The sequence below is a fragment of the Aegilops tauschii genome, chromosome 2, assembly GCF_002575655.3.
Source record: "Aegilops tauschii subsp. strangulata cultivar AL8/78 chromosome 2, Aet v6.0, whole genome shotgun sequence".
NCBI lineage: Eukaryota > Viridiplantae > Streptophyta > Magnoliopsida > Poales > Poaceae > Aegilops > Aegilops tauschii.
Genome location: NC_053036.3, coordinates 38,782,356 through 38,798,760, shown reverse-complemented (window position 1 = coordinate 38,798,760; position 16,405 = coordinate 38,782,356). Strand labels below are relative to the sequence as shown.

General features: G+C 45.3%; 1 protein-coding gene across 1 annotated transcript; it reads left to right on the top strand.

Moving 5' to 3' along the window:
- The first annotated feature begins 497 nt into the window (after positions 1-497).
- Positions 498-3,205, top strand: LOC109761552 (uncharacterized). Its single transcript, XM_020320372.1, has 5 exons — positions 498-678; positions 769-1,118; positions 1,418-1,718; positions 2,353-2,408; positions 3,134-3,205. The coding sequence occupies exons 1-5, from the start codon at positions 498-500 to the stop codon at positions 3,203-3,205; spliced, it is 960 nt and encodes a 319-aa protein (XP_020175961.1).
- Positions 3,206-16,405: the final 13,200 nt, after the last annotated feature.

The window sequence follows — 16,405 nt, the reverse complement described above, 5'->3', positions numbered from 1 at the left end:
AGATGAATGAGTTAATCCAAGCATAAGAGGAGAATACGGGACAACGTATATTATTATTATTTTGTGCTATTCGCTTTGGAGCAGTGCTTTAGAGAAACTAATTTAGTAGCTCATGAACTGGCTAGAACTGCTAATTTTTTCTCCCTGCAATGAGTGGTTAGAATATTCAGGCTCCAAGTGAGTTAATTTCCCTCTTGCTAGCTGATGTAACTTTGATCAACAATGAATAAAGAGGTGTCCAATTGTCAAGAAAAAAGGTGTGTCACTGTTGCCGGCAGAACATCGGGAGAAGGCAGAGTGTTCGGTACTGTGGGCTGGGCTGAGTGTACGGCCCGACGGCCCGCAAGCCCACTCCTGCCGCGCCTTCAAATACATCGCCTTTGGCGCCCAACGCAACCGCCTCAACCAACAGCTTTCCTCGCCGGAGTCCCCAACAAACCAAGAACCTCTCTCCAGCGCAGCAGCCCACCGCCTCTGCTCTCCAGCGCCGGCAAACGATGGACCGCTTCCAGGACGGGCACCACGTGCGGCTGCGGAGCCGCGTGCAGCGCACCTACCTCCACGCCGCCGACGACGGGGAGAGCGTCACCCTCAGCCAGCTCCGCGCCTCCATGAACGCGGCGTGGGTGGTGCACATCTACAACGGAGGAGACGGCGATGGCTCCGGCGAAATATCCGGCTTCGTCTCCCGCGCCGGCTCCGGCGTCGTCTCCCGCGACGGCTCCAGAGACGGAGACGGCGACGGCGGAGACGACGATAGCTCCGAAGACGGAGACGGCCCGTACCTGCTCCTCCACAGCGCCGCCTACGGCCGCTACCTCGCCGCCACGGACAGGCCGGCGCGGCACGGCCACAACGGCCTCTGCACGGAGCTGCGCGACTACGATCAGCCGGAGGTGGAGGCCATCAAGTGGCGGGCCGTCGAGTCGGGCTTCGCGGACGACGTCGTCCTGCTCCGCCACGGCGACGGCCACTACCTCCGCGCCAACGGCAAGTACCTCCCCTGGAACTCCACCGGCGTCACCGTCGACGACAACGCCAGCTCCATGATGTACTGGATCATCGAGCCCATCCCCTTGAGAGAGGCGGGCATGCCTGCCATTCCTGGCCCGCTTCCGGTGAGCTCGCCATGACCCGTTTCTTTCAGTTGCAATTCTCTTCTTGCCAAATTTGTGCTTCCTGAGTGTGAGCAGTTCTTGATCTCCCGAACATAACCATGGCTAATGGTTCAACTGCAGACTCGCCCAAGATTCACGCCCCGGGGGGCGGAACGGCAGATCAGAGGCGTCGAGCCCATCCCAGAAGAGGCGGGCATGCCTGCCAATCATGGCCCGGTGAGTTCGCCATGACCCGCTTCTATCGATTGAGCGAATTGCAGTTGTTGATCTCCAGAACATAACCATGGATTCAACTGCAGGCTCACCCAAGATTCTCCGGCATATTCACTTCTCCCGGACGGCGCATCCGGTTCGTGCGGGCGCTCGAGGACGGGTACTACCCCGAGGAGGTCAACACCTGGCGCCAGTTCTGGTTCAGGGGGAGGTCCGCGTTCAGCCTGAGAGGCAACCTGGCGGACCTCGTCGTCGTGGACGGCCCGAACATCGCCATGTGCGTCCGAGCGGGCCGCTACGGGAGGCTGACCCCGCTCGTCGTCGACCTGCCCGACGGTGGCTATGGCGGGACCCTCGAGATCGTCGTCTTCCTGACCGGGACCCTTGGTTAGTGAGAGCCTCTCCAGTCTCCACATTGTTTACTGGTCTGAAGAACAGTTTACTGAAGTTGTTCTAAGTCTGAAAAACAGTTGTCTGAATCTGTTGAAATCTGAAACTGTTAGTGTGAGGTGTCTGAAACTGTTCTAATCTTGTAGATAAGTAACACAGAAGGTGGTGATGATGTCCGTTTGATTTAGACCATTTTACTTGTGTTGAATAACCTGTGAACAAATTTAGGACTTTGGAGTTGTCTGAAACTGTTGTGGTCTTGTAGACAAGTAAAAGTAGTTGGATGGAAATAGATTTCTCAGTCTGTGTAATAGATGGTCAGATAATTAAGTAAGTCCATTTCATAACATCTGCTGCTAGTAGAAATTATGGAAGCTAAAAAGCCAAATCAAGTTCAGTCATCTCATTTCACCTTTGCAAAGAAGATACTCATTTTCTAAACTGTGAATAAAATTCAGGTGGTACGTTACAAATGTTTGTGTGAGGTGTCTGCAATTGTTGTAATCATGATAAAAGATTATCTGAAATTGAAACCCCAAATCAGATGATTCACCCTTAACACAGAAGATGGTGATATCAGTTTGATTTAGCCCATTTTACTTGGATTGAATAACCTGTGAACAAAATTCAGGTTCCAACAGTGGAAACTTAAATCTTGTTTCTGCACATGATTTGTATTCAGATTTTGTACATGACCTGTAATATTGTGATACATTCTGTTAGAATCTGGGAGTTGTCTGAAACTGCTGTAGTCCTGTCGAAAAGTAAAACTAGTTGGATGGAAATTGTAGGTACCATGTGGATTTATCAAAGCTAGTTGGACATTTCTGTTCTTGATTCAAATAATTCAGTTCATCCATTCCATATGTTTGCCGCTAGTAGAAATTATAGAAGCTAAAAGGCCAAATCAATTTCAGTCATCTCATTTCACTTACTTTAGTGAACAGATGTTGGTGTACATACTATTTTTCTGCATTAACATGATATTTGGAGTCTTACTTTAGTGGAGTTATAATCTAATCGTGCTTGGAAAAAGGATATTATGATATGTTTCGTTCGGACTTGGGAGTTTCTGAAACTGTTGTAGTCTTGTAGAAAAGTAAAAGTACTTGGATGGAAATAGTAGGTGCCATGTGGATTTATCAAGCTACTTGCACATTTATGTCCTTGATTCATATATAATTTAATTTATCCATTTCTTAACATTTGACACCAGTAGAGATTATGGAAGCTAAAAAGCCAAATCAAGTCAGTCATCTCATTACACCTTTGCAGAGAAGATACTAATTTTCTAACCTGTGAATAAAATTCAGGTGGTACCTTACAATAGTGTATAAAATCTTTAGTTCCTTGCACATTATGTTGTTTCAGGTTTTTTCTTCTTGATCTTCTTATTGATTATTGGTCTGCAGCATAACTCGCTCATAATTTCTGCTAATTCAGGCTACGATGCGCTGCGATACCCGGATGTCGATGCACAGTAGAGGAAGATCAGAGCAGGAGTCCGACAGTTCACCTGTTCACAAGTTTCGCTGCCTCGGATATGATGGTGTCAACTTTTGCCTATAGATGGATAGATATATATTCAGAAAACTCAGCAGCTCTAGAACTACTGGCTGAACAATTTTGTAGTGATGCTGGAATGTAGTAGCTCTTCTGACATTCATCTCTGCGATGTGATTGCCACGGCTTGGTAGACAGAGCATTTCACTCTAGGGTATTCTGGCAATGAGTTGATGGTCCTGCAATTTTCTTGGATCATGCATTTCACGTACTGGAAAATACATTAGTTTTGCAATGAACTGATGGTCCTTCATTCCTTTTAGAATCGTTCTGCTGTTTTGTGTGTTTTTAGAATCCATGCAGTGGGTTCTTCCTGTAAGCTCCTGATCATGTTTGTCAATCTGCTGTTTTGTGTGTTTTTAGAATCCTTAACTCCTGGCCTTAAAGCATACTCTCTCCATAACTTAATATAAGACGTTTTTACAACGGGTCATTTTACAAAACGAACCCATGCAGCGCAGCCATGCTAACACGGTGAGGCGATAAGCGCTTTTCATACACGGGCTTGGGAGACCAAAACAAATTGTTCATGGTGTAGTTTGTCAGGACACACAGGCCATGCTTGAGTACCTGAATCCTTGCGAAATTTTTCGAACACCGTGTTAGGAACAGTAATTTCATACAAATCAGATTGGCCTGGCTCTTTCACAAAGACAATTTTGAACCCATAAACAAATGGATAAACACTATCGTATCATCTGAGGCGAATAAGGCTCGGTTTCAAAAGGGAAACAGGACCCAGATAATTAGGAGAAGGGAATTTTGTATCAAGTGACACATCACCAAAGAACTGGGATTTCAACATTTGCAAGCTCATTACTTCAGTTTGCTGCTCCACAACAGCATACACCTTCTCTGCTAGGCAGAATGAAAAGGAAAAAAAGCCATGAACTGCTTATATATGGCCATAACTGACAGATAGTATTTCTTTTTCTCACCAGGTTTAGCTTACTCATGAGCAGCAACAGTACTAAGGTTCATGAACACTGCATCCCAAACATGAGAACTTGGGGAAAAAATTGATATCTCAACGAAATGAAGTGTGTGTCACCATAACATCGAGAAAATATGTTTTTCTAGTACAACTTGATATGTCTGGTGGTACAGCTCCAGCCAATATACAAGATTCCACAGCCAAAATAAAAAGACTACCTCAAATGTTAATGAACTTATAAGCAAAGACAGAAAAAGTTCGCTGACTGAAAAAAGTTCGTTTTTGACAGAAAAAAAATCACGAATTTGGAAACAGTTAATTGATTTTGAAAAAAACACGTAATTGAAATAAGTTTTTTTTTAAATGGATTTGAAAATTTTCATCGATTTTGAAATAATAATAAAATTTTATTTCGAAAAGTTTCATTGATTTAAAAAAACATAGATTTGAAAAAAGTTGGCCGATTGAAAATATAAAGTTCACATATTTGAAAAAATCATCTATTTTTAAAAAATGACAAAGAAAAAAGTTCACGGATTTTGGTAAAACATTGACGAATTTGAATACTTGCGAATTTTAAAAAAATTCAAGAAAATGAAAAAAGAAAAAAAATAAAACAGGTCCAGATAAACCTAAACGAAAAAAATAAAAACCCTTTTTTAGTCTAAAAAGCCCGGGAACAGCTCTCTCCGCTGCAAACTTTAGATGCGCCGGCCCATGCAGAACACCTTCGCGCCTCAGTTAACAAAATACACTTTAACTGATGCGTTTTTCGCAAAAAAAGAAAAAAAAAGTGTTAACTAGCGCAGAAGGCGCCGAATAAGTTGGGAGGATTTGCGGCGGTGCTGCTACCGCTCGTCATCTGTGGGACATAGGTCTGGCCCAGCGAGCGCAAGTAGAGACAGCGATAGCACATGTCTATTTTTCTGTTGTTTTCCAGATCCTATATTACTTTTTGGTGAGTTTGTTTCTAATCTGAAAAAAGTAATGAATACAAAAACATGTTGTGGATACAAAAAAGTAATCATTAGGTTCTTTATTTTATCAGCATTTTTGGGACCTCATTAAGAGTGACCTTTTTGCCATGTTTAGAGACTGGGAGAAGGGTGAGTTGGACCTATATAGACTCAATTTCTCCCTTCTGACCCTAGTTCTTAAAGAACCTAATGTTGTCTCCTTGGACAGATTTAGACCTCTAGCTATGATTAATTGCAGTTTCAAGATCTTTGTCAAGTGTGTTGCTAATAAATTTGGTCTAGTATGTAATGACTTGATTTCTCCTAATCGGACTGCCTTTATCAAAGAGAGATTTATCTTGGAAAGCATAGTAGCTGCCCATGAAGTGATTCATGATGTAGCTAGTAATCACCTCCTGGGTTTTTGCTTTAAACTAGATTATGAGAAAGCTTATGACATGGTTAATAGAGAATTCCTTTTAGACATGCTTAGGAGGAGAGGGTTTGGCCCTAAATGGATGCAGAAATTAGAAACCCCGCTCCACAATGGATCCGTTGGGGGTCAAGATTAATGACACTAATAGTGATTTTTTTATAGCTGGAAAAGGAGTGAGACAGGCTGCTGATGTATTCACTAGAATACTGGCTAAGGCAGCTAATCAGCAATTGATTGTTGGTGTGTTTCCCCCTTCTAACGCTGCTGGTGTCATTAGCATGCAATATGCTGATGACACCTTGTTGTTCCTTGATAATACACTAGTAGAAAACTGGGCTTTGGTCACAGGGCAATATTCACATTAGTCCCGGTTCAGTCACGAACCGGGACTAATGTGAGCATTGGTCCCGGTTCGTGCGGCCAGGGGCCTGCCGGGCCTCGTGGGGCCATTGGTCCCGGTTCGTCCGGACCCTTTGGTCCCGGTTGGTGGGACAAACCGGGACCAATGGGCCACGCTCCTGGCCCACCACCCTTTAGTCCCGGTTCATAACACAAACCGGGACTAAAGGGCTGGTCCTAGTTGCGGCCAGTGTTTAGTCCCACCTCGCCAACCGAAGGGCGCTCACACCAGTTTATAAGCCCGTCCCTCTCTGCCTTGTTGAGCTCCTCTCAAATTGAAAATAGATGCCCTTATACAGGGAATTTGACCTAATTTCACAGTAAATTTCTTTGAATTTCACAGAAATTTATTATGAATTTAGGTTGAATTTTCTCTATAGGCGCATCTATGTTCATTTTTTATAGTAAATAAAAATAAATAAACCTTAATAAAATAAAATAAAATAAACTATAGTAACTAAAATAAATAAACCTTAATAAATTAAATAAAAATAGCAGCAGTAAAATAAATAAAAATAGCAGCAGTAAAATAAATATAAATAAAATAATTAAAGTAAAATACATAAGTAATTAGAAATAAAATAAATAAGTTTTTTGTTGTAAGTAGAAACAAAACAAAACAAATAAAGCAAAAGAGAAAACAAAAAACAGAGAAAAAAATTATGCCACCTACTGGGCCACCACGGCCTGAATACGACTTGAAACCCATCCGTGGGCCAGGATTCAGGCCCGCAGAAGGCCCAGTAGGCCCCACAGGCAAAGAGAACGGTTAGGCCCGAAAGCCTGCAGTTGAGAGGAGCTCGAGAGGGTGGGCGCAGCAGCGCTTATAAACCACTCTCGAGCCCTCTCAACTAGCGAGGTGGGACTAAACTTTTGACGCGGGGCAGCACAAGGCCTTTGGTCCCGGTTGGTGCCACCAACCGGGACTAAAGGGGGCATTGGTCCCGGTTCGTGGCACCAACCGGGACCAAAGGCCTTTAGTCCCGGTTGGTGCCACGAACCGGGACCAAAGAGTTCCCTATATATACCCCATCGCCACAGCAGAGCACTCCACAGTGCTCTGTTTTTTCTGGCCGGCGAGGGGAGGGCATTTGGGTGCTCTAGCTCACCTCCTATGCACATGAGGTGTTCGATGAAATGTCTGAGCCACACTAGTTAATCTTTCTCCTCTCGAAACTCGACCTCCGAGCTCCATTTTCCCCGAGATTTTTCTAGGTTTAGCGGTCCGTCACGTCCCGTCCCCGTCTTCACCGCCGTCGATCGCCCGCGCCGATCTCGTCGCCAGCACCACCGTGGTGAGCCTCTTGTTCTTATCTTCTTTCTGAAAGGAAAAAATTCTTACTTTAGATAGTTACTTGTCTAATTTTGTTACTTTTATTATTCCTTCTTATTACATAGTGCGATGGTTTTGGTATCCGCCCCCGTCGGCCCTCGTCCTGTCTATGATTCGTATGTGGTATATATTATCTTTTTATAACTATTTGGTTCATTTATTGTTTATGACAAATATACCGACCAACGTGACATAGATTTTATTTATCTAGGAGGTGGTTGAACCGGAAATTCTAACCGACCCTATTGTCGAGAGGTTAAATTTAGTTGAAGAAGAAAACAATTACTTGAAGGAAAAAATAAAAAAAATTGAGGAGGAGAAGATGATATTGGAGTTGCATGTTGCGGATGTCGTCGATGATCACAAGATCAAGATGGATGCAATGCGCTTGAAGATTAGAAAGATTAGAAAATATGCCATTCATACCGAGGCTTGGTATCATTATGCCGTTGGATCAATTGTTACCTTGGTTGCGATTATGATCGCATTTGTTTTCGCATTGAAATGTTTTACATAGTTTCAATGTATGGTTTAATTAATTAGATGCTTCGGAGAGCTATATATATGTTGTTAGATGAGAACTATGTATGTACTTTGGTTTTAATGTGATGATGAACTTCTATTAATTTGGTCACTTAATATCTATTCATGATGTTCTGTAATGGTTTTTGACACACTTAATTATATATAATGCACGCAGATGAACCGGCAATGGATGTACGGTGACAGACACACCTCCGAGTACATTAAGGGCGTGCATGATTTTCTCGAAGTGGCTGAGGCAAACAAGCAGAATGGTTTTATGTGTTGTCCATGCCCTATATGTGGGAATACGAAGTCTTACTCTGACAGGAAAATCCTTCACACCCACCTGCTTTACAAGGGTTTCATGCCACACTATAATGTTTGGACGAGGCACGGAGAAATAGGGGTTATGATGGAAGACGGCGAAGAAGAAGAGGACGATGACAACTATGTGCCCCCTGAATACGGTGATGCTGCAACGGGGGAAGCTGCTGAAGATCAAGAGGAACCAGACGATGTGCCCAATGATGCTGCAAGGGGGGAAGCTGCTGAAGATCAAGAGGAACTAGTGCCCGATGATGATGATCTCCGCCGGGTCATTGTCGATGCAAGGACGCAATGCGAAAGTCAAAAGGAGAAGCTGAAGTTCGATCGCATGTTAGAGGATCACAAAAAAGGTTTGTACCCCAATTGCGAAGATGGCAACACAAAGCTCGGTACCGTACTGGAATTGCTGCAGTGGAAGGCAGAGAATGCTGTGCCTGACAAAGGATTTGAGAAGCTATTGAAAATATTGAAGAAGAAGCTTCCAAAGGATAACGAATTGCCCGACAGTACATACGCAGCAAAGAAGGTCGTATGCCCTCTAGGATTGGAGGTGCAGAAGATACATGCATGCCCTAATGACTGCATCCTCTACCGCGGTGCGTACAAGGATCTGAACGCATGCCCGGTATGCGGTGCATTGCGGTATAAGATCAGACGAGATGACCCTGGTGATGTTGACGGCCAGCCCCCCAGGAAGAGGGTTCCTGCGAAGGTGATGTGGTATGCTCCTATAATACCACGGTTGAAACGTCTGTTCAGAAACGAAGAGCATGCCAAGTTGATGCGATGGCACAGTGAGGACCGTAAGAAAGACGGGAAGTTGAGAGCACCCGCTGACGGGTCGCAGTGGAGAAAAATCGAGAGAAAGTACTGGGCTGAGTTTGCAGCTGGCCCAAGGAACGTATGGTTTGGTTTAAGCGCGGATGGCATTGATCCTTTCGGGGAGCAGAGTAGCAATCACAGCACCTGGCCCGTGACTCTATGTATGTATAACCTTCCTCCTAGGATGTGCATGAAGCGGAAGTTCATTATGATGCCAGTTCTCATCCAAGGCCCTCAGCAACCCGGCAACGACATTGATGTGTACCTAAGGCCATTAGTTGAAGAACTTTTATAGCTGTGGAATGGAAACGGTGTACGTACGTGGGATGAGCACAAACAGGAGGAATTTAACCTGAACGCGTTGCTGTTTGTAACCATCAACGATTAGCCCGCTCTTAGTAACCTTTCAGGACAGACAAACAAGGGATACCACGCATGCACGCACTGTTTAGATGACACTGAAAGTATATACCTGGACAAATGCAGGAAGAATGTGTACCTGGGCCATCGTCGATTTCTTCCGACCAACCATCAATGTCGAAAGAAAGGCAAGCATTTCAAAGGCGAGGCAGATCACCGGAAGAAGCCCGCCATGCGTACCGGTGATCACGTACTTGCTATGGTCAATGATTTACACGTAATCTTTGGAAAGGGTCCCGGCGGACTAGCTGTTCCGAATGACGCTGAGGGACACGCACCCATGTGGAAGAAGAAATCTATATTTTGGGACCTGCCCTACTCGAAAGAGCTAGAGGTCCGCTCTTCAATCGACGTGATGCACGTGACGAAGAACCTTTGCGTGAACCTGCTAGGCTTCTTGGGCGTGTATGGGAAGACAAAAGATACACCTGAGGCACGGGAGGACCTGCAACGTTTGCACGAAAAAGACGGCATGCCTCCGAAGCAGTATGAAGGTCCTGCCAGCTAAGCTCTTACGAAAGAAGAGAAAGAAATCTTCTTTGAATGCCTGCTCAGTATGAAGGTCCCGACTGGCTTCTCGTCGAATATAAAGGGAATAATAAATATGCCAGAGAAAAAGTTCCAGAACCTAAAGTCTCATGACTGCCACGTGATTATGACGCAACTGCTTCCGGTTGCATTGAGGGGGCTTCTACCGGAAAACGTCCGATTAGCCATTGTGAAGCTATGTGCATTCCTCAATGCAATCTCTCAGAAGGTGATCGATCCAGAAATCATACCAAGGCTAAGGAGTGATGTGGCGCAATGTCTTGTCAGTTTCGAGCTGGTTTTCCCACCATCCTTCTTCAATATCATGACGCACGTCCTAGTTCATCTAGTCGACGAGATTGTCATTCTGGGGCCCGTATTTCTACACAATATGTTCCCCTTTGAGAGGTTCATGGGAGTCCTAAAGAAATATGTCCGTAACCGCGCTAGGCCAGAAGGAAGCATCTCCATGGGCCATCAAACAGAGGATGTCATTGGGTTTTGTGTTGACTTCATTCCTGGCCTTAAGAAGATAGGCCTCCCTAAATCGCGGTATGAGGGGAGACTAACTGGAAAAGGCATGCTTGGAGGGGACTCAATAATATGCAGGGACGGATATTCTTGGTCTCAAGCACACTACACAGTTCTATAGAACTCTACCTTGGTGACCCCGTATGTCGATGAACACAAGAACAGTCTGCGCTCCAAACACCCGGAGCAGTGTGACGACTGGATTACATGTGAACACATCAGGACTTTCAGCAGTTGGTTGGAAACACGTCTCAGAGGTGACACCACTGTTTGTGATGAGTTGTACTCGTTGTCCAGGGGACCATCTTCGACTGTATTGACTTACAAAGGATACGAGATAAATGGGAATACATTTTACACGATCGCCCAAGATCAAAAGAGCACCAACCAAAACAGCGGTGTCCGCTTTGATGCAGCAACCGAGAGGGGAAAGGACACATATTATGGTTACATAATGGACATATGGGAACTTGACTACGGACATGATTTTAAGGTCCCTTTGTTTAAGTGCAAATGGGTCAATCTGTCAGGAGGCGGGGTACAGGTAGACCCACAGTACGGAATGACAACAGTGGATCTGAACAATCCTGGGTACACTGACGAACCGTTCGTCCTAGCCAATGATGTGGCACAGGTTATCTATGTGAAGGACATGTCTACCAGACCGAGAAAAAAAAGATAAGGAAGCGAATACATCATACGATGAGCCAAAGCGCCACATAGTTCTTTCAGGTAAAAGGGACATTGTGGGAGTGGAGGGCAAGACAGACATGTCTGAAGATTATGAAAAGTTTCATGAAATTCCTCCCTTCAAAGTCAAGGCTGACCCAAGCATCCTGATAAACGATGAAGATTATCCATGGTTACGGCGCAATAAGCAAATGACACAAGCGAAGAAAAAGTGAAGACTTTCTCCCGCAACTATTATGATGATACCATGCCAATTTTGTAACAGACGAGTATGATACCATTGTCCGTTTTGTACACGAAGTGCATCTAGTTTTTGCCGTAACCCTCTCAACTTTCTTGCACATGCTATGTGGATGAAATGATGATACCATGCCAACTTTCAACCTTTTCAGAGTTCATTTGAAATGCTTTTCAATTTTAGGGTCTTATAGCTCAAAATAATTAGTAAATGCATGAAAAATAACAGGCCAAAAATTAAAAATTATGCCACCTACTGGGCCACCACGGCCTGAATACGATTAGAAACCCATCCATGGGCCAGGATTCAGGCCCGCAGAAGGCCCAGTAGGCCCACAGGCATGTACAGAGAGGTTAGGCCCGTAAGCCTGCTTTAGAGAGGAGCTCGACAGCTCAGGCGCACCGCACCTTATAAACAGGTGCGGCTCTCACTCAGCTAGCGAGGTGGGACTAAACTCACCACCACGCCGCTGTGCAAGGCCATTGGTCCCGGTTGGTGCCATGAACCGGGACCAATTCCACCCTTTGGTCCCGGTTGGTGCCACGAACCGGTACTAATGAGGCTGTGGCCCCATGAGCACCTTTAGTACCGGTTCGTGGCACGAAGCGGTACTAGAGTTTCTTACTAAGCAGTTTTTTAGTCCCACCTCGCTAGCTGAGAGGCACTAGGAGCGGTTTATAAGCCCTGAGTGCAGAGACGATGAAGAAGAGGCGCAATGCTCACGTTGCTTAGCTTCAAGCCTTGAGGAATAAGGTAGACTGCATGGAGCTATGTGCAGTGTAGTCTACACTATTCCGAAAGGCTTGAAGCAAATCAACGAGCATTGTGCCACTTTTTTATTTTTAATAACTTATTACAACTCCGGACTTCTTGTGTTCCGACAAAATAAAATAAACTTTAATAAAATTTATGAAACTAAAATTAACAAAGTATTTTTCTGTTCAAAACATTATAAGAAACCTCTAGTATTATTGAAACTAAAATCATATAAAATTGATGCAACTAAAATTATCGAAGTATTTTCTGTTCAAAATCATTAAAAGCAAAAAGAATTTTCATAAAGAACTTTTTTTGACAGAAACTTTAATAGCAAAAAGAATTATCATAAAGTAAAATAAATAAGTAATTAGAAACAAAATAAAATAAAATAAATAGGTTTTTTGTTGTAAGTAGAAACAAAACAAAATAAATAAAGCAAAAAAGAAAACAAAAATACTAAATACAGCAAAAAGAATATTCATAAAGAACTTTTTTTGATAGAAACTTTAATAGCAAAAAGAATTATCATAAAGTAAAATAAATAAGTAATTAGAAACAAAATAAAATAAAATAAATAAGTTTTTTGTTGTAAGTAGAAACAAAACAAAATAAATAAAGCAAAAAAGAAAACAAAAAAACTAAATACAGCAAAAAAAATTGTTGGGGCGCTGTCCGCTGGGCCCTCCAACCCTCGGGTTTGCAAATACAGGCCCAGAAGGGCTAGAGGGCTCAACGGGCAGCGCGCCAAAGTTAGGCCCAGAAGCCTGCTATAGAGAGGAGTTCGAGACAGCAGCTGCAGCGGGGCTTATAAACCACTCCGAGCCCTTCTCAACTAGCGAGGTGGGACTAAACTTTTGGCCGCGACGCGGGCAGCAAGAGGCCTTTGGTCCCGGTTGGTGCCACCAACCGGGACTAAAGGGGTGCATTGGTACCGGTTCGTGGCACCAACCGGGACCAATGCCCCCCCTTTAGTCGGCGGCCTTTGGTCCCGGTTGGTGGCACCAACTGGGACTAATGCCTACCTTTAGTCCCGGTTGGTGCCACGAACCGGGACTAAAGGCTTTGCTATATAAGTTCACACTTAGGAAATTTTTAGAGTTACCTAGCAGTTGCCGCCCCGACGACGCCGACGCCGCCAGGCTGCCCCGACGCCGCCCGCCGCCCCGACGCCGCCAGGCTGCCCCGACGCCGCCCGCCGCCCCCGCCGTCGCCGTCGCCCGCGCCCGTCGTCGCCGTCGCCGTTGCCCGCGCCCTCGCCGTCAGCCGCGCCCCTGCCCCGACGCGCGCCGCCCCGGCCCGTCCCCGTCATCGCCGTCGCCCTGCCCCGCCCTTCGCCGCCGACGCCTCTGCCCCTGCCCCGACCACGCCGTCGTCGCCTCTGCCCCTGCCCCGACGCGCCGCCGTCGCCTTGGTCAGGGCCGGCACTGCCCCCTAATTCCTCCATGTTTTTTCTGCACATTTATATGCTTAATTATATGTATATGTATGAGTATATGTATGTGTGTATATCTGTTTATATGTCCTTTTTTAGATCTTTTTTTTGCATTTTCTCTGTGTATATGTATGTATATATGTTCTCTGTGTATATATATGTTCATGTATATATGCAAAAGATAGATTTTTAGAAAAGTTAGGATTTTTTTCTGTTCATAGATTTTTTTGGTGATATTAATTATTGTAGAATATGCAAATGTTTGTATATTCATATGAACAATGCATTAGGCAAAACCTTTACTTTTTTCGAAATTTTCTATTTGAACAAAATTTTTTATGAATGAGAGGAAAAAGGAAAATAAGAAGAGGAAGAAAGGAGAAGAAGAGGAGAGGAAGAAGAGGAGAAATAAATAAGAAGAGGAAAAAAGAAGAAAAAGAAGAGGAGAAGAAGAAAGGAATAGAAGAGAAGAAGAAAAAATAGGAAAAATTCTATTTTTTCTTCTGCTCTCCTCTATTCCTTTCTTCTTCTCCTCTTTTTTTTCTTCTTTTTTTTCTTCGATCTTCTCCTCTATTCCTTTTCTTCTTCTCCTCTTTTTGTTTCTTCTTCATTTTCTTATGTTTTATCGGGTCTGTCGTCGTCTATATACCCCTCTCCCGATAACTTCAACACGAGGGGGGTCGATATACCCCCTCCCCGATAATATTATTTTCCCATGTACGTTCATTGTCGTTGTCGATATAACCCCCTCCCGATAACTTCAACACGTGGGGGGGTCGATATACCCCCTCCCCGATAACATTATTTTCCCATGTATGTATGTCGTCGTTGTCGATATATATAACTCCCTCCCAGATAACTTCGACATGATGGACGGTCGATATTTATACCCCCTCTCGACCGTGATAACTTATACCACGGGAGCACCCCCCGGCCCTCTCGCTCGACCAAAACTCTCGATCACACCCAAACCGTAGGAAAAAAACGATGTCGGTCTCCTACCCCCTCCCGCCGCGCCCCTACCCTTGAAGCGTTGCTGAGGCCACCCCAAACCCGGAATAAGCTAGGTCTACGTTTGCACTAACCACCTGCTGTCATGTTTGTGTAATAATTGCCATGTTGTAATATTTACAGAAACAATGGAGCACGGACGAGACGAACAAGCAGAAGAGGTGTTGGGGGACATAATCTTAGCCGGAGGTGATATCTTGTCGTATATTAACGACAATGATGGTCTGGAAGAACAGGGTGAAGAAGCAGGCTACGGTGATCGAAGAGTGGAGGAGGAAAGACATGATTATGATGGCTCCGGTGACCCAATGCTGGTGCAAGAAGGAGCCCGTGGTGACGGCTCCGGTGACCGAACAGAGTCCGGCCAAGTAAATATATTAGTTAAGCCTGTGCTGACTAGCTAATTGATGCATTCATTGTTTTGGTATGTACACATATTAATTAACACTCGTCTTTCTTATTTTTTCTAGCCCTCCGGATCGAGCACAACTGCGGTAAAGAGACGAGGCCCGAAGAGAAAGTTGCGCTCGGATGAAAGGTTTGAGATCACAGCAATCGCGCGCGACGGCCAACCGATTGAACCCATCCGGACAAAGGATGCATTTGCTGCTCAGTGCGGGGTTCTAGTTAGGGACAAGATCCCGATCAGCATCCACCAATGGTATAAGCCTAAGAAGGAAGACCCTGAGGTGTCTTATGTCAATGATATGCAGAAAGATGATCTTTGGACTGAGCTGAAGGCAAATTTCACCCTACCGCCAGAGGAGGATCCGGAGAAGCCAGTTAAAGAGCAATTAATCAAGTCTCATGCTCTTAAGAAGATGGCAGACCTATTCAGGAGGTGGAAGAATGAGCTGAAAACGTTTGTCGACAAAGAAGAGACACCAGAATTCATCGGCCGGTATGAGAAGATCAGAGATCACTGGCCCGCATTTGTGGCCCACAAGACATCGGAAAAGAGTAAGAAGATGTCAGCGACAAACAAGAAGAATGCTGCGAAGAAGAAGCTTCACCATCGCACGGGGTCAGGTGGCTACCTCAAAGCCCGGCCTAAGTGGGCCAAGGCTGAGAATGATCTGCTTGAAAAAGGGATCGAACCACAGACAATGAACTGGACAGACCGTTGCCGGACTTGGTTCTTCGGGGCTGGCGGAACCTTGGACCCTGTATCAGGGAGGTGCGTTTGGACGAATGAGCTTTTGAGAATACCAGTCAAGAAGATTCAGCAATATATCGATGCAGCGCAGGAAGGGACATTCGTTCCAGACAGAGAGAACGACGAGCTCACAATGGCCCTCGGGAATCCTGAGCACCCTGGACGGACACGAGGCACGCCAGGCTCCGTTCCGTGGAAGGCTGGTTTTCCGGACGCAGGCGGTTACAAAAGCCAGGAGAGGAGGAAAAAAATGGAGCAGACCCAAATTCAGAAGCTGCACGAAAGGGTTCAAGCGCTAGAGGAACGAGCCATCAATCGACATGCCGAAACTACCCCCGAAGCTACCCCGCCATCTCAGCGGAGAAGCAGCGTGGCTTCCACCGAGCTGCTTCAGCTGGAGCATGTCTTGACGGCTCCTGCTAGCTACCCCGTGGATGCTATCACGGAGTCTCAACATTGCCACCTTATGGCGCAATGGCAGAACTTCAAAGTCAAGGCGGCTGTTGGCTCTGTTTTACCTCCTGAACCCGGCGCAACCTACCATTGTCGGCCGATTCCAGAAGGATATGCTAGGGTGATGGTGGATGAAATAACGGAGGGATTTGAGGACCTCCAGCTTGACCA

Excerpts from the sequence above, each read along its gene's own strand:
- LOC109761552 (XM_020320372.1), top strand. The coding sequence starts at position 498 with ATGGACCGCTTCCAGGACGGGCACCACGTGCGGCTGCGGAGCCGCGTG. Across the intron at positions 1,119-1,417 it reads CCATTCCTGGCCCGCTTCCG|GCTCACCCAAGATTCTCCGG; the intron begins GTGAGCTCGCCA and ends ATTCAACTGCAG. Across the intron at positions 1,719-2,352 it reads CTTCCTGACCGGGACCCTTG|GTTCCAACAGTGGAAACTTA; the intron begins GTTAGTGAGAGC and ends AACAAAATTCAG.